This window comes from Thamnophis elegans, chromosome 1 (genome assembly GCF_009769535.1).
Source record: "Thamnophis elegans isolate rThaEle1 chromosome 1, rThaEle1.pri, whole genome shotgun sequence".
Lineage (NCBI taxonomy): Eukaryota > Metazoa > Chordata > Lepidosauria > Squamata > Colubridae > Thamnophis > Thamnophis elegans.
In genome coordinates this window covers 482,970-505,867 of record NC_045541.1, presented here as the reverse complement: position 1 = coordinate 505,867, position 22,898 = coordinate 482,970, and the positions used below count along the sequence as shown (strand labels likewise).

The following is a 22,898-nucleotide window of genomic DNA, read 5'->3' as shown; positions in this document are numbered from 1 at the left end:
TATCAATCAATCTTTATTGATTAGCCCCTGGGCCATATCAAAATACTAAGTTCCAGAGACACAAACTACAATTTAAAATATAATCAGAATAGAATGCAATAATTTAAGATACAAATTAAATATGCTAGAAATTATATTACAATGTCACCCCTAAGTCTACCCCGTCAAGTAGTCTTTCCTGCTGCACCAACTTTGTCCTCATTTCCATCAACTTTACAGTAAATTTGGCATTTACATTTCACCAACTGCCTAATACCTAGTACCTAGTACCTAATTCAAACAACGTTGCAAAAAGCCCTCTTCGGACTTAGGGGTGCTGGTATAAAAGATCCTGCCCAACTGGTCTTCCCTCAAATCTGAGTACAGGGTGCAATTAAAAATTACGTGGGATATTGTTTCAACTTCCCCCGTCCCACATAAACAGACTGAAGATTTTAAAAGCCAAACATTTCCCCTATTCACTTCACTGGTCCCCGTGAATGTGGTAACTGTTTGCAGCAGGTGGTATTTTTTAATTAAAAAGTTATATACACTGTTTGTCCCTAAGTCTCAGTTGGGGATTGTCTAAACGGTCCCTGCTTCAAACAATTGTGCAATATTTGTGGCGACTGCCACTTTCCTGGAAGGGCTTCCCGTTCACTTCCATTCCCATAATTATCATCCTTTATTGCCCCATCAGGACAGTTTCTTTGATTAGAACGACAGAGGCGGAAGGGATTTTGAAGGTCTTTTAGTCTAACCCCTCCTTGCTCGAATGGAGACCCTATGCTATTTCAGAGAAACGGCTGCCCAACTCAGCTACTTCTGAAGGCCAGCCGTTTCACGGTTCTGCCAAGGAAACCTCCCATCTCTGCCTGGACTCTGACTCCAGAAGAGCCGACTTCCATAGCGGACTGGGCGGTGCCGCTGAGACCAACGGCGCCCACTCTGGCGGGAAGCACAGTCACAGGGCGAGCGAGAACACGCCCACAGTCTCCAGTCCGCCACGCCTGGCGTGAGAATATGCTAATTCCGACGGAGCACGTGCTCCTTCTGCACCAATCCCCGCGGGAGGAGGAGGAGGAGGAGGAGTCAGACGGGCGTCCCTCGGTGAGGCGAGCTTCGGGCGGGGCACGCGGGGAGGTTTCAGCCGTTGGGCCGTTTCCGTTCAGGGGGAGTTTTAGGAGGCGTCTCAGCGGGAGGTTTTATCCCTTGCTGGGTCCCCAAGCTCCCTCTTCTGCTCCCGGAGTCTGAGCCACCGCCCTGAGAAGGGGACGCCTACGGGGGAGCGGAAGCAGTTTGTGAGCGACGCGCATAAGGAAGGAAACAGGGGATAAACCAGGTAGCCGGTTAAATTGCTTCGCTTCGGCACCTCGAGGTTCGCCACCGATGGCTGAGAAAACCCGTTGCTCTGCTGCTCCCGTCCGGGGCCCAGATTGCCCTCGTGGGGGATATCTCTCTCTCTCTCGCTGAGCCTCTTATGTCTGGAGCGCCTGAGGCCCCGCCGCTCCCAGCCTTTACGTTCTTCTGAAGCCGGTGTTTTCTCACTCGTTTGCCTGGTCTAGAAAGGGCAAAGCCGTGGCGAAGTACCTGTGAACGTTCAGGTTTAGGGAGAAGCGGCGTAGAAGCGCTTTTGAGGGGATCTTCAATTGCAGGGAAGGCCTTGATTGCGGTGCAAAGGCAAATTGATACCAATAGAAATTGCCTGCTATTAACAGTAACTTTTTCTAAGGCTTGGGAGGTTGAATTGTCTTGTGTTTCATTGGGGGGGTAAAAGCTTACCTTGTTGGGTAATAACTGATTTTACTACCTGAATACTATATTGGAATGATCTTAAACATCTTTACTGATAAATACCACAATATTTATGACCAAGAAGTAATTTAAGGTAAGTAAAATATGTTTTAAAACCACTTAATAAGAGCAGCAGCGTGATCCTGATCCGTTCAGACTGTTTTACACTTAACAGAAACATGCTGGAAATTGCTGGCCTAAACGGTCTTCCTGCCTCTCTGGTGGGACCAGTGACAGGCTGAACGTATTTTGGAAGCCCTTAGGTTACCTTCCTTGAAGCCACCTGGGATGATGTGGGCCAGGGAACGTGGGGCGTTTGGCCTTCATAATCTGATCACAATCTGTAACTGATCACATAACCTGATCAAGTTACACAAGCTTGAGAGGGAAATACACAGCAATTAGGAGAATAAAAAGGTTTGCAGTTGATAAGAAAAGACTCTTTAAGTTTTCATCACAGAATTTATGTATTATCTTATATAAATAAAAATGTAATGGTTGTTTGTTCAAAATTGCTAATCTCCTAAAGTTCTTCACCGATTGCTTTGAAATTTTGACACAACGTTGCATTCGAATACGCGAATGTTTTTACATACGTATATTATATAGATGTCACACCTGTGACAGGTAAAAACATGATTTTTTGTAAAAATATGCTTTTTTGAAAACCATTTCAATGTTTCCAGCACAATCTGGTGGACGTAAAAGCAACACACGTTATACTAAATATTTCATGATTCCATTTCAATGTTTCTGATTGCCTTGTTATATTGAATTTTCATAAGATTTCAATTTATTTTCATTTTGATTTAATTATTTCGTGTGACATTGCATTGGAATTGAGCTGTGTCGTTTACCATAGCGTTCATTTATATATAGCTATATACTAGCTGTACCCGCCCATGCGTTGTTGTGGCCCAGTCTGGTTAAATGGAAAAGAAAGAAAGGAGAAATTGCAAGCGGGAGGGGAGAGAGGGGAGGGGGAGGCTGAAAGGCTTCGCCTCCCCTTGGCGGAAATGGCCAAAGCTCGTCAAAGGAGGGGTGGAAAGGGGAAAGGGTGCAGCTGCAGGACAGCGACACATATAAAAGGACCATCGGGATGAAGCTGGAGAGAGGCCGAATTGTTCCGAATATACTACACTCACTAAATGAACGCTATGGTAAACGACACAGCTCAATTCCAACGCAATGTCACACAAAATAATTAAATCAAAATGAAAATAAATCAAAATCTATGAAAATTCAATATAACAATGAAACATTGAAATGGAATCATGAAATATTTAGTATAGCGTGTGTTGCTTTTACGTCCACCAGATGGTGCTGGTTTTCAAAAAAGCATGTTTTTACAAAAAACCATGTTTTTACCTGTCACAGGTGTGACATCTATATAATATACGTATATAAAAACATTTGCATATTCGAATGCAACATTGTGTCAAAATTTCAAAGCAATCGGTGAAGAACTTTAGGAGATTAGCGATTTTAAACAAACAACCATTACATTTTTATTTAAATAGATTTATTGCAGGAACTGGGTATGTCTAGTTTAATGAAAAGAAGGACCAGGGGAGACATAATAGCAGTGTTCCAATTATCTCAGGGGATGCCACAAAGAAGAGGAAGTCAAGCTATTCTCCAAAGCACCTGAGGATAGGATAAGAAGCAATGCGTGGAAACTGGTGAAGAAGAGAAGCAATTTAGAGCTAAGGAGAAATTACTTGACAGTTAGAACAATTAATCAGTGGAAAAATGTGCCTCCAGAAGTTGTGAATGCTCCAACACTGGACGTTTTTAAGATGTTGGATAACCATTTATCTGAAGTGGTGTAGGGTTTCCTGCCTGAGCAGGGGGTTGGACTAGAAGACCTACAAGGTCCCTTTCAACTCTGTTATTCTATTATATTTTATTCTAAATTGAAGGAATTCCCTTCATTTTAATTTGTGCTGATGGTGCAAATTGGTCAAGGAGAGGGATGCTAAATTTCTTTAGTTAGGCACATTTGAGGCTCTGTATTTGTTCATAGCATAAATTGATTTGCATACAGAAAGTAGGATGTAATTATGTCTATATGCTATGTGATGTCTATCATAGAAAAAAAAATTTTTTTTTTTTAATGCATGTCCATTTGTGGGAGATTTTTCACTATGAGAGCCTTTTTTTGCTTAGTTTCCTATTGACCACACTGATATAAATCATGATGGTGCAGTGGTTAGAATGCAGTATTGCAGGCTCACTCTGCTCACTGCCAGGTGTTTGATCCTGATTGGCTCAAGGTTGATTTAGCCTTCCTTCCGAGATTGGTAAAATGCGGATCCAGATTGCTGCGGAAAATATGCTGACTCTGTAAACTGCTTAGAGAGTGCTGTAAAGTACTATGAAATGATATATACCTTGTTTCCCCAAAAATAAGACCCAGTCTTATTTTGTTTTGGGCTCGGAAAAAACACTAGGGCCGCAGCCGCTACGGGCCAAGCTGTTGGCACACCCCGACCTCTGCCCACCCTACCTGCCAGCTCTGCTGCTGCTGCTGCTGCTGCTAAGACACTGGAGCTTGGGTTTTGCTCAGGCTGCTGCTACGATGTGGTAGAAGGCCATGCAGCGCATCAGGATTGCAGTAGGACAGAGGGAGGAGGGGGAGATTGCCCTTCTTCCTTTGCACCCCAAACCCTGTCTTCCCAGGTTGCCAAGCCACCGGCCCACAACCTTGCATTGGAAAGGCAAGCAAGATGTGCAACTCAATGCTACTGGTATGCCGTGCAATGCAAGCCATGCAAAGCAATCCCCCGCCAACCTTCTTGGCTCCGGGGGTGTTTCCAGACTGCGGGGAATGCGGGATCCCCATTGCGGAGGCCTCCCAGTGCAACGCTCTGCCAAAGCTCCAGAGCAAACCTTCATCTTCCCTGCACAGGATTGTAAGACTGGAGGCCTCTGCAGCCTCCGTCCTAGTGCTCCTTGACCTCTCAGCAGCCTTCGATACCATCGACCATGGTATCCTTCTGTGACGACTGCGGGAGGTGGGGGTGGGAGGCACTGTTCTACGGTGGTTCTCCTCTTACCTCTCGGACAGGTCGCAGTCGGTGTTAGTCGGAGGGCAGAGATCGACCCCTAGGCCCCTGAATTATGGGGTGCCGCAGGGTTCGGTGCTGTCCCCCCTCCTGTTTAATATCTACATGAAGCCGCTGGGTGAGATCATTCGACGGCACGGGATAAAATACCATCAGTATGCGGACGATACGCAGCTGTATCTGTCCGCCCCGTGCCAACTCAATGAAGCGGTTGACGTGATGTGCCAGTGCCTCGAGGCTGTTAGGGACTGGACCGGGAGGCCCTCACTACAGTCACTCGTGCCCTTGTGACCTCTAGACTGGACTACTGCAACGTGCTCTACATGGGGCAGCCCTTGAAGAGTATTCGGAGACTTCAGCTTGTCCAGAATGCAGCCGCGCGAGTGATCGTGGGTGTACCTCGGTTCACCCACGTAGCACCTATCCTCTGCGAGCTGCACTGGCTGCCTATTGGTCTCCGGATACGCTTCAAGGCGCTAGTCGTTACTTATAAAGCCCTTCATGGTATTGGACCTGGGTACTTGAGAGACCACCTGCTGCCAATTACCTCCACTAGACCAATTAGATCCCACAGATTAGGCCTCCTCCGAATCCCATCTGCCGGCCAGTGTCGACTGGCGACTACCCGGAGGAGAGCCTTCTCTGTGGCTGCTCCGACCCTCTGGAACGAACTCCCCGTGGAGATTCGAACCCTCACCACCCTCCAGGCCTTCCGCAAAGCCCTTAAAACCTGGTTGTTCCGACAGGCCTGGGGCTAAAGAGCCGTTGCCCCCGTCTCGAATGGTATGACTGTTGTGAGTTTTAAATTATATATTGTTATGTTGTTGTTTTTAAATCTTTTGTCTGTATCCCCCTCCCCGGTTCGGGTTGTGAGCCGCCCTGAGTCCCCTTCGGGGGGAAAAGGGCGGCATAGAAATTTAATAAACTGAACTGAACCAACCCCCGTCCCATACCTGCTGCTGCTAGCCTTGTGCTGCTCTTGGCTGGACTGCTTCTGCTGGCCTGCCAGGGCCCGTTCACCAACGGTCACTAGTGGAGCCATCCCACCTCACCTGCCATTGCCTTCGGGCGGCGCCCCTCCCCTGCCCTGCGGTGGGGAAGAACTCTATTGGCAGACCTCACCCTCGTCAATAGGAATCTTTATCTTCAGAGGATTTGTGACATTTTGTTACAATTTTGCAGATATAAATTTAGTTACATTTTAAAGGTTATAAAATTAACTTTAGTTATATTTAGCTTGCTGTAGATACATTCTGGAAAAAAAATTTCAAACTTTTATGAAATTATAAAATAATTCTAAAACAGAACTCATTAAACATCATGCTTAAGGCTTCAGGAACTATATATTAAAATCCTAAATGTAAAGTAATTATGCTTAGAAGCTTAGAAAGAAAAACCTCCAATTAATTAATCTTGCTATATACCTGGTCTCCTGGCTATTCTGATTGTTTTGGTATGAGTTTAATTAACAAAATCCAGTAATTAACAAAATCTAATTTAATAATAATAATTTATGTATCTTGCCTTTAAACAGGTGAAAAAGCAATAGTTAAATCCCGTCCTCTCTGAAGTAGTTTTAAGAAAATACATTTAATAAAGTTGCCATTTGGGTAATTGTTTCAAATAACTACCCTGAGACCTGGATCATGGAATGTAGAAAATGCAGCGTGGAAAAAGGTGCAGATATATCATCCATCCTGAATGAATCACAAGAGGCAACATGTTTCCAAAAACACAAGGTTGATAATACCTGTAGTGATCTTCAAATGGGAGTTGAGTATTCCATTTCAAGCCAGTCTTGTTACGTAGATGCCTCATGTTTGAACTTATCAAAAGAAAACCTAATTTCATCAGTCAATGAAGAATTTACGTATGTCCATAAACAGCAACACAATACTTCAAGTGCAGTAGAAACTACAAATGAAATAAATATTAATGCAGATTTCTCCTATTTTAAGAATGAGAGTGCATACAAATGCAATTATTTTGATGATGGCTCTCAGTTAGAATATCACAGTGCTGAAGAAGAGGATTATATTGATTGTCTCTGTTCATATAGGCAGAAAACAGATAATTCAGAAAGTTTTCAAGAAAAGGAAATGGTAAATGAAAATAATGTTACAGATCAGCAGCCATTGGACAAACCTGAAAATACATTTTCTACATCAAGTTGTGTTGTTAAGGACCATTATAATGGCAATGAAATATCAACATTCCCCCAGATGTTTCAAGACGTCAGTTGTACACAGAACCAGCATATAACCTTAGGTGAAAAAAGAAATGAGAGTCTTAGCATGTCTTATAGTGTTGTTAAAGATTCATCTCATATGAAAGTTAATAAAAAAAAGAATAATTCAAAATTATTTTTAGCTAACAAAGCTGAGATAGAAGAAAAGATTAAAGTAAAAGTTCTTAGTGATACCACACTGAAATCTATTACTGCTACTACTAAAGAAATACTTAAAACAAATGATTATCTAAATACAACCGGAAATCCAAATATATTATGCCAGGAGATAAGGTTACTACCTTTTCCCCAGATTTCTCATTATACAGAAGATTCAAATACATATGCCTACAAACCATCAGTTATAGTTAATAGTGATATAAAAACCTCCATCTACAGTTCCTGTGAACATCATGAAAATTGCATTGGGAATTTTTCTAGTACAGACTTGAAATGCATCACAAATACATACCATGAATCTCGTAAAAATCTTCAAAGTGCAATTAGCCAAGCTACTGATGCAGCTGCTGACTTTAGAGCTAGTTTTACAACAAGTCGTGCCATTAATGTTAAAAGTCCAGTGGCATCTAAGGCACAAAACACTGTGATAACAATGATGAGCAAATGTAGGCCCAGGGAATGGTTGGCACAAGATTCAGAAATAATGCCTGCAATAGCTGACTATAGAAGTGTTGGCTGCAATACAGACTGGTCGTGTATCCCTGGCAATCTGGAGATGATTGACTCACAAGTAGCAATATCTGATATGTTGGAAGATTGCATTAGTAGCGATGCTACAAAACATGGATGGAAATCGAACTCTGAGGTAATTGAAAAATGCTGGACAGCTTTATTTAATTACCAATTAATTTCCTTGCACTTCTAATAATTCTGGGTAAAATGTTGCATAAGCTGGTGTGATTACATAAACTTTTGCTCAGAACAGCTTTGGAATAATGCTGTAATGCAAATTTCTCCCTTTCTCCTCCTCCTCCAGTGTGACGGAGAAGCATTAGAGGTCTGATTGATTTTTAAGAGGAAGACCTTGGTCATATTCATTTTATAGATGCTAATTATATTTGTTTTAAATATCTGTAAAGTACCACAGGTAATATAAATTATTACCTATTGTATAAGTAGTAAATATACATTAAAATACATTTCAACAGTTTTTCGTTTCTCCTCTTCACGTGGTATGCCTCCCAAATTGAAGTGTGGTAAGGAATCTTTTTCTCTTAATTCTGGCAAACACTATTAAATATATATATCCTGGTTTCATTTCATAGATTTAAGTATCTTCTTCGGAACTTTCTGAAGAAATCCAGTGAAAACTTTCATGGCGCAATTGTCGGACTATCTTAAAGCATAACGGTCAAATGCTTAATATAGGATTGATTGAAAATTAATAAATGGAGAGATTACTTTAATGTTAGGAGTTATTTGCAGATACATAATTTTTTATACATTGATTTTTTTCCAGGATCCTTTGGAATGGAGTAATATCTCTAGCAAAGATTTGAATGAAATTCCATACAGGTATGATCTAAAAAGGATGTTTTTCTTTAAAACAACAGATAGTCCTGTGGTCATGAATGAGAATACATTGTTTGGTCACAGCAAGTGTTATGCAAGAAATCACATGTCTGGTCTGCTAAAGCAGAACTGTCATCCTGGCTTTTCCAGTTGTGGTTGTTAAGTGAGCTTGTAAATTGTCATGCGGATGGAATAAAAGCTGCTTGCCAGAAAGGCTCCTCGTGTGGGGCCGAATCCCCTTGAAAGGCAGCCCTTTTCCTCTCAGAGCTACTAATAAGGCCACCCCCAAATCCAGGTAGGATTTTGGCACCAACTGTTTACAGCATGGGGCATTTGCAGCCAGTCTCCAGAGAAAAGATTCCCTCTTGTTTCTGGGGGTTGGTTGCAAGTCCTGCTTGGTTTCTTGGGAGTCAGGGAGGTGTTTTGGCAGCAGGTTGCATGCTTCAACGGATCCCCTACTCCATTCATAGAAGACCCGTGAACCTAACCTCTTCAAAATTAAAAAAGATTATAGTTAGATCTGAATTAGTGAATAGTTATATTTGAAACCAAATTGAGTACACAAAAGTAATTTCTTAAAGCTATTCTTAATGCATTAAAATATTACTACACTCATTAAGGGAATTTGTTTTGTCCCTTCAAATTAGTGTTGACTCTTGGTGATTACTTGGACTAAACCTGCAGTTTTCTTGGTAAGGTTTTTTTGGAAGTACCGTATTTTTCGGAGTATAAGACGGGCCTTTTTCCCTCAAAAAAGAGGCTGAAAATCAGGGTGCGTCTTATACACTGAATACAGCTTTCCCCCCAAACCCCGCCCCTTCACCAAAATGGCCATGCATAGCCTCTAGGAAGCTTTTAGAGAGCTCCTGGGGGCTAGGGAGGGCAGAAATGAGTAAAAAACAGCCCATTGTTTGCTCAGTTTTACCCCGCCAGCCCCCAGGAACACTCTATAAGCTTCCTAAAGGCTGTCCGTGCCCTTTTTAAAAATGAAAAATGGGCCCATTTTCGCAAAAACAGGCCGATTTTTGCTCCCCCCCTCCCTGCCCCAGAGCACTTTGCAAGCTCCTTAAAGGCTATTCATGCCTTTTTTGGAGGGGAAACGGGCCCGTTTTTGTGAAAAACTGGCCGTTTTGGGGAGGTTTGCAGAGTGCAAAAACTTTTTTTTATTTGCCTCTTCAAAACCTTGGTGCATCTTATACTCCGGTAGTTTGACCTTACCTGCTTCTAGAGCTGAGGGAGAATGACTGGCCCAGGGTCACCCAGCTGGCTTTGTATCTAAGACTAGAACTCACTATCTTTCAAGTTCTAGCCTGGTGCCTGAAACCACTACACCAAACTGGTTCCCATCATTGAAGGGATAGTTTACAGAAATGAAGGGGGGTGATTTTTTTTCTTAAAGTTTAAAAATAATTTAGTCCATATTTCTTGTTATTAATATTAACTAATATTTCTGTTGAAAGGATGATGCAACTATCAAAAAAAATAAATTGTTTGCCAAACTGTAGTAAAGAAATGCTACAGAGAGCCTTCAAAGCTGAAATGCAGCTTTTAAAACTTCGTTATCAGATGTTTTATCAGCAATGCTGGCAGACTTGTAAGCTTTTTATGAAAGAAAAGGAAAATATAAGCAGGTTTGTAAGAAATGATGTTTAAAATAAATAGGTTATAGAAAACCCAAGATTCGGGTTTAAAAATAATATTGTATTATTCCAGTAAACAGGTGCAGTATAGGATTACACCGTTAGTTTTGTAATTTTCTCAGGTTGTGGGTAGGCCTGATATTTAAAAGTGTCCCCCTGCCACAAAATAAGCCTCTTCCTGACTTTCACTTCTTTGTTTTTTTCCACACATCAGCTATATACGTAGCTTTTTCCCATTTTTGTTTTCTTCTCCATGTCTCTGCAAGTTTTATATCTTCAGCTTGCCACCTCCTATTGTTGGTGTTATTCTTTTAAATATATGTCTGGGTTCTAGAAGTAATGTGAGAAAATGAAAATGGTCAGAAACCAGAGTATTCTATGAGGTTATTTCAGTCATCCCTCATTTTTCCCCCTAGGATTCTATTCAGATATGCTTTCTAGGAAGCTAAGGCAGTTATCTGGAGAAAGGATTGTATGATTCTTGAAGAGTACTCTCAGGATCCCTTTCACTTTTCTGTTCCAAGATTAAATATAGCTATTTCTCAGCATCTCCTGATAGAACATACTTTCCAGTTCTTTGAGTATTCAGTATGCAAAATGCAGCCAACATAGTCCTTGGCTGCATCAACAGAGAGATAGTGTCAAGATCACAAGAAGTGATAGTCCTGTTGTATACTGCACCAGTGTCACCACAATACAAAAAGATGCCATGACTCTAGAAAGAGAGCAAAGAAGAGCAATAAACATGACAAGGGTCTGGAGGGTGAACCCTATGATGTATGGGTAAGGCAATTAGGTATGTCTAGTGTAACAAAGACAAGGATTACGGGTGACATACAAATGCCTTCTGGTTGAGCGAGCAATCACAGAGACGAAAAGGAAGATTTATTCTGAGAATAGGACAAGAAGAAATAGGGGTCCAGCCTGGAACTAAGAAATTTCCTGACAATAATAATTTACCAATGAAACAGTTTGCCTCCAGGAATTGGAAGTTTTCAAGAAAAGACCAGACATCCATTTTTCAGACTGGTGTAAGGTTTCCTGGCTTGTACAGGAGGTTGGACTAGAAGACCCCCAAGGTTCCTTCCAGCCATACAAGTCTATGTTTCTATTTTTCTGCCTAAAGAAGACTTTTAAGCACTTCTTAAAAGTCTCAGCTCAAAACAAGGTTCATTTCTTTAGCTAGTCTGACCAAAGCATATAAAGTAGATGAACTTTCTGTTATTTGAAAATTATTTTAATTCATTTATCTATTTGAATCTTGTCTTTATTATTTTTACAAATAAGCTGAATATATGCAACACATCTTTCTCCTATTTTCTCCAACTCTGTGAGATGGATTGGACTCAGAGAGAGTGACTAGCCCAAAGTCACCTGGCTGATTTTCATGGCTAAGGCAGGACTTGAACTCATGGTCTCTGAATTTCTTGCCCAGTATCTTAATCACTAGACCAAACTTCACTTCATATTGCCTCACATTCATGTTTTAAACAGTTACTACTCCAAGATCTTTTTCAAAAATAGTATAGTCAAGCTAGGTATTCCAAATAGTCTTGGAAATTAAAATAAAAAATAAATGAATGCTATTCATCTGGAAATTAGAATTCAATCAGGAAATATGGAGTAATGTGCCTAAATACTATTTCTGTAAAAAGCTACTATCTTCCTTAATATTTCAGGTATATATTATTTTGTTAGAACAACTAAATGTATTTACATACTTAAATACATTTCACACAAAATTTTAAAATATATTTGATATACTTGAAAGAATGGATGCAATTTATGCCTGAAAGGAAAGGTTTCTAATAAAAATGTAATTTAAGGCAAAATTAATAAGAAAACTGGTTGGAAAATATTTTGTCTACCTATGAAAATACTGCATTTATTTAATATTTTGTCTTAATTTTTAGTTCATCACTTGGAACCAGAAAATCGGTGTCAGAAATGTTATTTTCACACAATAATGAAGTACCTTTACTGCACTTAGTGAGTTGGAGCTTGGGTTTTTTGCATATTTATTTCATTACTTTGAGTTTGTGGTCTTTTGAAGTGAAGTATTTTGAAAGCAAAATTTTTAGCATCCATACCTCAAAGCATATATGTATTATATAATATATATTGTTATATTTTGAACATGAATATAATAAATTTTACTAATATATACTAATTCATTTTTGTTTCAAATTGTTCCGTTTCTAAAATAATATTCAAGGGATAAAATTTAACTAGTAAAAGCAATTCAAGTTTCTACTGTGATAATTCTGAGGAAAATTCTCAGAAAAGTATTATGTAAGCCAAAGAACCACAGTAAAACTGAAAGCAAAATTCAGCATAGACTTTTTAATAGATTACATCTCAAAAGAATGAAAACAGTGATTCTCATCAGTACCTTTCCAAGATGGAGAAAGAAAACAGTCTTGAAGAGAAAAGTAAGTTCAACCTCTTCCTTTAAATTGTACTTGGAGCTAAACTAATATTGAGTGTATGTCCTACAATGTAGACGTAATATGTGCTCAAACATCAAGAGCCAACTAAAACATAGGTTTCTGCCTTCTGGAGCAATTGTAATTTTAGAATATTCTTTACATGTATCCCCGTGTAAAGTGTTTTATAGTATTACAGTAATCTTTCTAAGTGGTAGTAGAGTACATGTTGCTGTCACCAGGTCTTCTGTGCAAGTTAGGAAATAGCCACGTTGCACCCCTCTGACCACTGCCTACTCCTACTGCTAAAGCAGGAGTCATGAGTCCTCATCTTCAAATCATAAACCTGATCTTGAATAGGTAGTGTCTCTATCCAGAAATATAGTGGTGCTGAAGGAGACTCTCATTGTACCAACCTGTGTTGCTTGGGTGCAGTTTGAGCCTATATATACCTTACCACCCTCCAACAGCATTCCCTGCACACCAACCAAGGATAGCAATATAAAGCTGTGTGTCATCAACATATCTCAATATGTTCGGATAGTTGCCCAGAATCGTTTCAATAGTGAAATGGGAGGCATGATTTTAATTAATAAATAAGCAAAGCAAATAGCAATAGCACTTAGATTTATATACTGCTTCATAGTGCTTTTACAGTCCTTGCAGCAGTTTACAGAGAGTCAGCATATTGCCCCCAACAATCTGGGTCCTCATTTTACCCACCTGAGAAGGATAGAAAGCTGAGTCAAGGTTGAGCTGGTGAGATTTGAACTGCCGAACTGCAGCTAGCGGTCAGCTGAAGTAGTCTGCAAAACTGCACCCTAACCACTTCACCACCTCTGCTCTTAAAATAAATATTTCTGAAAATAAATATATTCTCACAGATTCACGTATTCAGTCAGTGCAGTAGCCATGAAAGGCAGATATCCAGTGAGAAAGGTAAACTACTTAACACTTTCTTTGCCTCTATGTTCATTCAAAGAGAAAAAATAGTCTGACCTACCAAAAGCAGCACAGTGGGAAGCAGAATAGGAGTGTAGGTCAAAATAGACAAATGGTTAAAAAACAAACCTACCCACTCTACGCGAGTTCAAATCACCAAGGCCAGATGGTTTACATTCCAGGGTTCTGAAGGCCCTGGCAGATGTGATCTCAGAAGCACTGAGCAAAATCTTTAAAAACTCCTGGAGCAGAGGGGAACTGCTAGATGACTGAAAAAGAGTTGATGTGGCTCCTGTGTACAAAAAAGGAGATCAGGGAGTCTACCAATTAGCTTGACATTAATACTTGCAGAAATCCTGGAAAAGATAACATCGAGAAATGAACAAAGAGATTAACAGAAAGCAGCATGGATTTGTTAAAAACAGACCATGCCAGATAAACCTTATTATACTATATCCATAGCACTTCTCTGATAGACTAATTTAGTCACTTTATCAAAGGAGGCAATAACAGAATAATGGTAGGGGCTTTGGAGATCTTCTAGTTCAACCCTCTGCTCAAGCAGGAGACCCTATATTATTTCAGACGAATGGCTGCTCAATCTCTTTTTAAAAACCTCCAGTTTTAATATTGCCTCCCCAGCTTTGCATCATCTGCAAATATCATGAACATTCTTTCAAACCCTTCATCTAGGTTGTTTATGAAAACGTTCAAGAGAACTGGACCCAAGGAGAACCTTAAGGTACTCACCTGCACCCTTCCCTCCATATACTTTGGTTGTAGTTCCATTGAAGGCCATACTCGTAAGTGTGGTTGTTCAGCTAATGGCAGACCTATATGGTAATGATACTGTCTCTCACATTGTTTCATCTTACTAAGAAGTACATTGTGGTCTACTTTATCAAATGCCTTACTAAAATCTATGTTGATAGTTGCGAAGCCTTGTCCAGCTCATCATGACCCCATGAACAATGCTCCTCCAGACCTTTCTGCCTTCCTTTGGAGTCCATTTAAGCTCATGCCTTCAGTGACTCCATCCAGCCACCTCATTCTCTGTCATCCCCTTCTTCTTTTGCCCTCAATCTTTCCCAGCATTAGGCTCTTCTCCAGTGAGTCCTTCCTTCTCATTAGGTAGCCAAAGTATTTGAGTCTCATCTTCAGGATCTGGCCTTCTAAAGAGCAGTCAGGGTTGATCTTCTCTAGGACTGACTGGTTTGATTGCCTTGCAGTCCAAGGAACTCTCAGGAGTCTTCTCCAGGATCATAGTTCAAAGGTGTCGATTCTTTGGCACTCAGGGAAGGCGGATCTGACGTCGCGATGATACAATGGGCAACTTGGAGCTGCAAGTCCGCCATTGATATCTCTGCCTCTGGAGAGTCCTTTTGGACCTAAACCGTCCTGTAGAGATGGTGATAGAGAAGGACACATCCTGCTGATATCAGGGACATCACCAAGTCCCTGATTGATCCAAGAGAAGCTCTTTTTTCCGGCAACAGAGACGCAGCCATTGAAGCTACTGAAGTTGAGACAACTCCAGAATGGAAGGAAAGCAGGCGAGAAAGTGTGTCAGGTTGGTGAGAAAATGTTTATTTTTATTGATCACCCCAAAAAACCCAAGTTAAATTAAAATTGAAGAGAGAAGAGAGTAAGTGGCGAGATTAAGCCAGAATTAAACTTAGTGTGTTATCTTTTTGTCTTTTTACTAATGGAATCTTTATAAATGTTTCCAACATTTTAAATTGGATTGGTTAATTTTTCTTGTTCTACTTTTCATTCTTTTTGTTTATACTTATGGATTAAGAATTTCTTTTTTTTTTTACAACACTTGATTGGATTTTTTTTAAAAGAACTTTTCTCCTTAAGTTTGGAATATAAAGAGGGATGTAAAAGCAGAGGAAAAAGAAGTAACACTGCCACTGGAGTGGCAGGTTGGAGGCTTGGAAACATTATTTTTCTCTTTGAACATTTGACTTATATCTCAAGGCTTCTCAGTTTGTTTATTGAAAGCGATAGTGGGAAGAGCACAGGTTGTTTATACAGCTGCTCTTCTGGAGTACTATCAGTAGCTGGACTGAAGTGAAGAGAAAGCCTTGACTTGAAAGATTATAATGAACTTGCTTGAAATTTAACAAAAAAGCCTTGGATGTTATAGTGGCAGTGTTTATAATTGAAAGACTGGCACAACATGAACAAGAAACATTAATATTGCAAATGATTATGCTAGATATTCAAAAAAATACTAGTAAAAACAGAGAATATTGAGAAGAGAATGGAGAATAGAACACAGAACAGGAGAAATGGAAAAATTGAGGATATTTATAAAACGATGATGAAAATTGAGGACAGTTTTAAACATTGAAGAAAAAGATGAACAAAGAGGTAAGAAAATTGTTGATATTGACAATAAACTGAGCCTGGTTGGAAATGGCAAAAGTGGAATATGGAAAGGAGAGATCAACGAATTGGAACTCTATCTCAGACCTCAAAATATAGAAGAAGAAAAGGGAGCAAATTTGACAGAAGTAATGAGAGAAATTTTGGCAGAACCATCGGTGATAACCAAAGGCAAGCTGATGGAAGGAACAGATGGAGGGTTTCAAGTTTTTACAAGATATGCAATGAGCAACAAGTTGCTAAGAGAAGTCCATATAAGACTTACCAAGAAAGCAATCAGAACACTAATACTACAAATGGCAAGAGATATAAAATTGCACTACTACTGGAAGGACACAGGATGATGTAATGAAAGGTCATAAATTTAGAGTATTATGTATTAGGGTAGTATTAGAGTATAATGGAGTGATAATAGTTATAGTCAAATACATGAGTAACAATGATAATAATGCATATATATATATATATATATATATATATATATATATATATATACATACATACATACATACATACATACATATACATATATATACATATACACACACACACACACACACACATCAGATTGATATGAAACTTTATACAAATTGTAAATGAGGACTATGAGAGAATGTTTAAAAGCCCTATTATGAAATATAAACAATTTTTATATAGAATATGTAAAGATGTAAATATAGATTTACTTTAAATTTAGAATATTTTATATAAAAGGATGTAATAACATTTATAGTCAAATGAATGTTTAACAATCATTATATATATTCTCTTTCTATCGGCTCACCCCAGGAGACCATCCAGACAGAAAGACATTATTTTTAATGTTGCCCTTGTTACATTGTGTTGCATTTTATGTATTGTGTGTGTCTGTGTCTGTTTGTTTTATGTTTGTTTAAAAATATATATTTATTTATATATATATATTATATATATATATTTATTTGTTTTATTTATATATATATATATATATATATATATATATATATATATATATATATATATAAATAATAAATTCATTCATTCATTCATTCATTCATTCATTCTTTGGCACTCAGCCTTTTTTATGGTCCAACTTTCACAGCCATACATTGCAACTGGGAAAACCGTATACACACTTTTGTTGGCAGGGTGATGTCTCTGCTTTTTAGTATATTGTCTAGATTTGCCATAGCTTTCCTCCCCAGAAGCAAGCGTCTTTTAATTTATTGGCTGCAGTCCCCATCTGCGGTGATCTTGGACCCCAGGAAAATAAAATCTGTCACTCCCTCCATTTCTTCCCCATCTATTTCCCAGTAGTTGAGAGGGCCAGAAGCCATAATTTCAGTTTTCTTAATGTTGAGTTTTGAGCCAATGTTGGCACTCTCCTCCTTCACCTGCATCAAGAGGCTCTTTAGTTTCTCTTCACTTTCTGCCATTAGAGTGGTATCATCTGCATATCTGAGTTGTTGATATTTCTCCCGGCAATTTTAATTCCCACTTTTGATCCCTCTAGCCCTACCTTTCTCATGATGTGCTTTGCATACAAAATAAATAGGCAGGGTGCAATGGTGCAATAGTTTGAGCATTCTTTGGCATTGCCTTTCTTTGGAATTGGAATGTAAAATGACCTTTTCCAATCCTGTGGCCACTGTTGAGTTTTCCAAATTTTCTGGCAAATTGAGTGCACTTTTACTGCATTGTGTTTTAAGATTTTGAATAGCTCAGCTGAAATACTGTCACTTCCACTATCTTTGTTGTTGCTCAGATTTCCTAAGGCTGATTTGGCTTCACATTCTAGGTTGTCTAGCTCTAGGTCAGTGACCGTCCCATTGTGATTATCAGGGACGTTAAGCTCGTTCTTGTATAGTTCTTCTGTGTATTTTGCCATCTCTTCTGCCTCGGTTAGGTCCCTGCCATTTGGTTCCTTTATCATGCCTATCTTTGCATAAAATATCTCTAATTTTCTTGAAGAGATCTCTGGTCCTCCCTGTTCTATTGTTTTCTTCTATTACTTTTCACTGTTCATTTAAGAAGGCATTCTTATCTCTTCTAAAGCTATTCTCTGGAATTCTGCATTCAACTACATTCAATCTTTCTCCCTTGCCTTTCGCTTCCTTTCTTTACTAAGCTATTGACAAAGCTTCCTCAGACAGCCATTTTCCTTTCTTGCATTTCTTTTTCTTTGGGATGGTTTGCCATTTCCTTCTCCAGTTGATCACGTTTTGTCAGAGCTCTCTTCTATGACCTATGACGTTTTAGGTGGCCCTGTACAGCAGAGCTCATAGCTTAATTGAGCTACGCAAGTCCCTTCGCCACGACAAGGCAGTAATCCATGAAGGAGACTAAAATCTGTATCCACAGCATTTCCTTGATCCTAGTCATTTTATCAAAGAACGCAATAAAGTTTGTTTTGCATTGCCTGTTCTTAACAAACCCATGCTTGCTTCTGTTAATTACCTTGATCATTAGTAGATGCTTACAAATCTGCTGCTTGATTACGTTTTACAGAATTTTCCCAGGTATCGATGTCAAGCTGCTGGTCTGTAGTTTCCTCAATCCACCCCCCCCCTTTTTTGGGGGGGGAAGATTGGAAGCACATCAGCTTTTTTCCAGTCCTTTGGCAGTTTCCCTGTGCTACGGGAACTCTCAGAGATTTCATTCCGTAGTTCTGAGATCACATCTGCCACTCCTTCAGTACCTTGGGGTGTAAACTATCCAATCCAGGATACCTGAACTCATTCAGATAAGCTGGGTGTTCTCTTACCAATTGCTCACCTATTCAGTTAGGTTCAACACCCAGAAAGAGGTTTAGGTATTTAGGTATTTAGGTATTTATTGGGATTTATATGCCGCCCTTTTCCCTGAGGGGACTCAGGGCGGCTTACAACCACAGGGGAGGGGAAGTGCAAGGTCAAAACAAAACAATATGTGAACAACAGAAAAATAATAAAACCCAACTTTCATTCAGCAATCAAACAAACACTCGGGCGGGTAATTAGGAGCCTATCCCCAGGCCTGCTGGGAGAGCCAGATCTTGAGGGCTGCGCGGAAGGTCTGGATAGTGGTGAGGGTGCGGATCTCCATGGGGAGCTCGTTCCATAGGGTCGGGGCAGCAACAGAAAAGGCTCTCCTCCGTGTGGTCGCCAGTCGGCATTGACTGGCAGATGGAATTCGGAGGAGGCCCAGTCTGTGCGATCTAATTGGTCGATTTAGGGAGGTAATCGGCAGAAGGCGGTCTCTCAAGTACCCAGATCCACTACCATGGAGTGCTTTAAAGATGGTCATCAGTATCCTGAAGCGCACCCGGAGACCAACAGGTAGCCAGTGCAGCTCGCGGAGGACAGGTGTAACGTGGGCGAACCGCGGTGCGCCCACTATCACTCGCGCGGCTGCATTTTGGACTAGCTGTAGTCGCCGGATGCACTTCAGGGGCAACCCCATGTAGAGCCCATTGCAGTATTCCAGTCTAGAGATCACAAGGTTGCATGGGAGCAGTAAGAATGACAAAAGCTTCTTTACAATCCATGCTGGTATGCTTTGCAATCTATGCTTGTATACTCAATTGTTTTTTTTAAATTATTATTGTAAGGTTCTTTAAATACGCAAGAAATCAGCGAAGAGTGGTTTGATGCTGCAGAGAACCCAACAACACTTGAGACATCAGTTTTGTGTGCCAACCCTCTAGAGAGGTCTCCAACAGGTCAGTACTGATGTTGTATTAGTTTGGAATAATGCAAATAGTGCTGTAACTTTGGATTGCTTTTTTTCCTGGAAGTAGAGGAAAGCTCTTTTTTGTTGTCCTTTGGGCAGCCCTGTGCCTTTATTTGTCCCTGTGGAAAGTATTTCTAGATATTTTATTAGAGAGTTAATGCCTATCTCTTCCCTCAAGGGGAAAAGTCTGTATTAATTTATACATTGAGAAATATTGTATTCTCCTACTAAACTATAAAGGAAAATAAAAGTACCATATTTTTCGGAGTATAAGACACACCTTTCCCCCCCATAAGAGAGTGAAAATCTGGATCTTATACTCCGAATGTAGCTCCACCCACCCGCTCCGTGTGTCGCATTTTCAGGTGGTTCTAGGCCGGGGCAGGGGATCCTCACTTCCACATAGAGTCTGATTCCCAAAGAATTCCCCAGGAATTGCGCTCCAAGTCTTTTCAACGAAAGCATTTTGGGGCGGCAGCACCACAATCCGCTACCCGATCCCAAAAAGGGCCTGTGCGGAGGCCAAAAAAGTTTCAGGTGGCAGGCGGTTCCAGCACGCGCTGCCACCTCAAAATGCTTTCCTTCCCAGTTCCCCAGTGCACACTGCAGAGTCTCCTCCTCGCCCTCCTCCTCTGCGGACTCACCTTCTCTGTTCTCCTGTCAGCCAGGGGAGGCAGGAAGAAAAGAAAGAGGGCAGCAGGGTTGGGTGAGGGCGCAAGAGCCAGGCACGGATACAGGGCAGGCAGATCATAGACAACCAGCCGATTGCTGGCTTGGCTCCTGTCCCAGGAGAAAGATCTAGCCAGGAGGAATGCATACCCTGTTTTTGCAATTGGGGAGGAAAAAGAGCGTTTCAGGCGGCGGGTGGTTCCAGGCTGCTCCGCGATCCCTGAAGCTTGGAACCGCCTGTCACCTAAAATGCTCTTTTACCTCCCTGATTGCAAAAATGGCTTTTCTCAGGATACTAGATTGGGAAGTTAAAAACCTGGAATGGGATATAATCAAGCTCCTGAGATCACTTCGCTGCCACCCAAAAATGCTGTTATCGCGATCTCTGCTGCCTGGAACTGCCCGAGAAAGGGTAGGTGAAGTTGGCTCTGCAGAGATCACTATAACAGCATTTTTGGGTGGCAGTGCAGTGATCTGAACCCAACGCCTTTGAATCAAGCTTGATTGCATCTCATTCCAGGTTTTTAACTTCCGATCTAGTGTCCTGAGAAATCTAGCATCTCTGAGGCACCTCTCATTTGCAGGAGGAGGAGGAGGAGGAGGGCGGCATATATAAAAACCTCCGAGTAACTGGGAAAGAAAGCCGTGCTTGGAACTTGCCAAAAACCGCTTTGTATGGACTTCTCTTAGCAACTCCTTGGTTGTAAGATCTCTCATACAATTTTGATGCCCTCTTTCTGTTTCTTTATTCCGCTCATCTTTGATTGTCAGCAGTGTTATCAATATTTTTGCTGATAAGGTTTCATAGTCCATAAATTCTTTAATTGTTTCTTTTTCTTCTATTTCTTGCCCTTTGAGATAGATTTCCTCTCCATTTATTTCCTCTTTCAATATTCCATTCTTTGCATTTTCAAAAACAAACCAATTGCCATAAATATCAGCAAGTTTAATCTCTTTATATTCATTTTCCACTTCAGTTTTTGGGGTTTCAGTCCCCTCATTTTGCATTTGATAAACATCTTCAATTTTTTCATCATATTTTGCTGTTAGCTGCTCCAAGTATTCCAGTTTTTGTTCTATTGTCTCATATGTATTTGATAATTTTAATAATTCTGAAAATATTGTCTGTAATTTTACAATCTCTATATTTTCTTGACATTGTGCCATCTTAACAAGCAGCAGCTGCTCTTGCTTGGAAAATTATTAATGTTAAAACATGGATTCTCAAAAGCCATTTTTTCCCCTCTTCTCTGGTTGAAAACACACTTTAAAGGGACATCTGGCTTACCACTATCGCTCTGTAACGAGCCATCAAAACAAACCGTGAGGAAAGGAGAAAGTTCCTCTTGAATACACAAAGCTCCAATCAAAAAAACCTCCCCGCATTCAAGCAGCGTACCACTGTTAAAATGTTTCTTTTTATGTCTATTTTGTATTTCAAATTAGAAAAGGGGGTCCAATCTTTAAATGAATTTTAAAAAAAATACCCGCAGCAATGAGAGAGGAAAACTTTGGTCTTTAAATCACAAAAAGTCACAGAGATAAAAGTAGGGAAAAAAGAGTTCATCCATTTTAAAAGGCTTGTAAAGATTCCATCCATAAAGATAGTATTTTAAAAAGTGAGATAACCACTGTCCAAAGCCATTAGAAGTTTAATTTCCCTGCTTGATTCTTCTATTCTTCAATTTAAATCAATTTTTAAGTTTTTATAGGCAGTCTCTCTTTTAAAAGAATAAAGATTCCTCACCAGCTGGAAACAATTTCACTTTCCATTCCTTCTGTTTTGGGGCCGCCCCGACCTCATCAGCCTTGGCTGGAATTTTTATCACCGGCTCAAAGAACTTCTCTTGCTTCTTTTGGGGATTTTGTGATCTCCCCAAGATCAGCAAGACGTATTCTTCCTGTTCACTGTCTCCTCGGGACAGTTTAGATCCGTTTGGCAAAGTTTGGCCAGTTGGCAAAACTGTCGACTGCGATCTCAGAGCATTGAGATCGCACGTCGTGTCGTCGCGACTTCGGCCCTGCCCCCATCTGGTTTCAGTTTTACGCCGCTGGTGGCGCTTGGAATCGCTAAAGCCCCCTTGGAGAGACACCTACTACAGGGGCCCAAACCCTTCCCGTACAAGGGCATTTACAGTAACAATGCGTCACCAGCACTGGGCCAGCTTCTTCGAGTAGCCAAGTCCCTCTTTTGTCCCCATGAAAATCATCCCCCATCCCACCCCACACACCAGTTAAATCCACGTAGGGTGATAGGGTTTGTTTTAAATGGATAAAAAAATCTGTGCTGCTCATTATCAAAATCCGAGTGGAAGTGAGGATCCCTGCCATCTGGAACTGCCAGAAAATGCGAGGCACACAGGCGGCGATGGTCTGTGGCAATCCCTGCAGCCTGGAACAGCTGGTTGGGGGTATTCCATCCTTCAATCAGCTGCTCCTCCTGCTGAACCTGGCCAGGTTGTTTGCTGTAAGGACGCTAGCCAGATTACTGAGGCAGAAACCTTTTTTCCCTGTTTTCTTCCCCCAAAATTAGGGT

The 22,898-nt window shown here is 40.5% G+C and overlaps 1 protein-coding gene across 1 annotated transcript in view; it reads left to right on the top strand.

Annotated features, from left to right (window-relative positions):
- Positions 1-4,354: 4,354 nt before the first annotated feature.
- Positions 4,355-22,898, top strand: part of RBM44 (RNA binding motif protein 44) — a 37,924-nt gene continuing 19,380 nt past the window's right edge. The window contains exons 1-8 of the mRNA XM_032233269.1: positions 4,355-4,359; positions 4,456-4,523; positions 6,423-7,894; positions 8,549-8,604; positions 10,062-10,232; positions 12,155-12,230; positions 12,592-12,673; positions 19,572-19,682. Of these exons, the coding sequence (XP_032089160.1) occupies positions 4,355-4,359; positions 4,456-4,523; positions 6,423-7,894; positions 8,549-8,604; positions 10,062-10,232; positions 12,155-12,230; positions 12,592-12,673; positions 19,572-19,682 (2,041 nt within the window). The remainder of the gene's footprint in view (positions 4,360-4,455; positions 4,524-6,422; positions 7,895-8,548; positions 8,605-10,061; positions 10,233-12,154; positions 12,231-12,591; positions 12,674-19,571; positions 19,683-22,898) is intronic.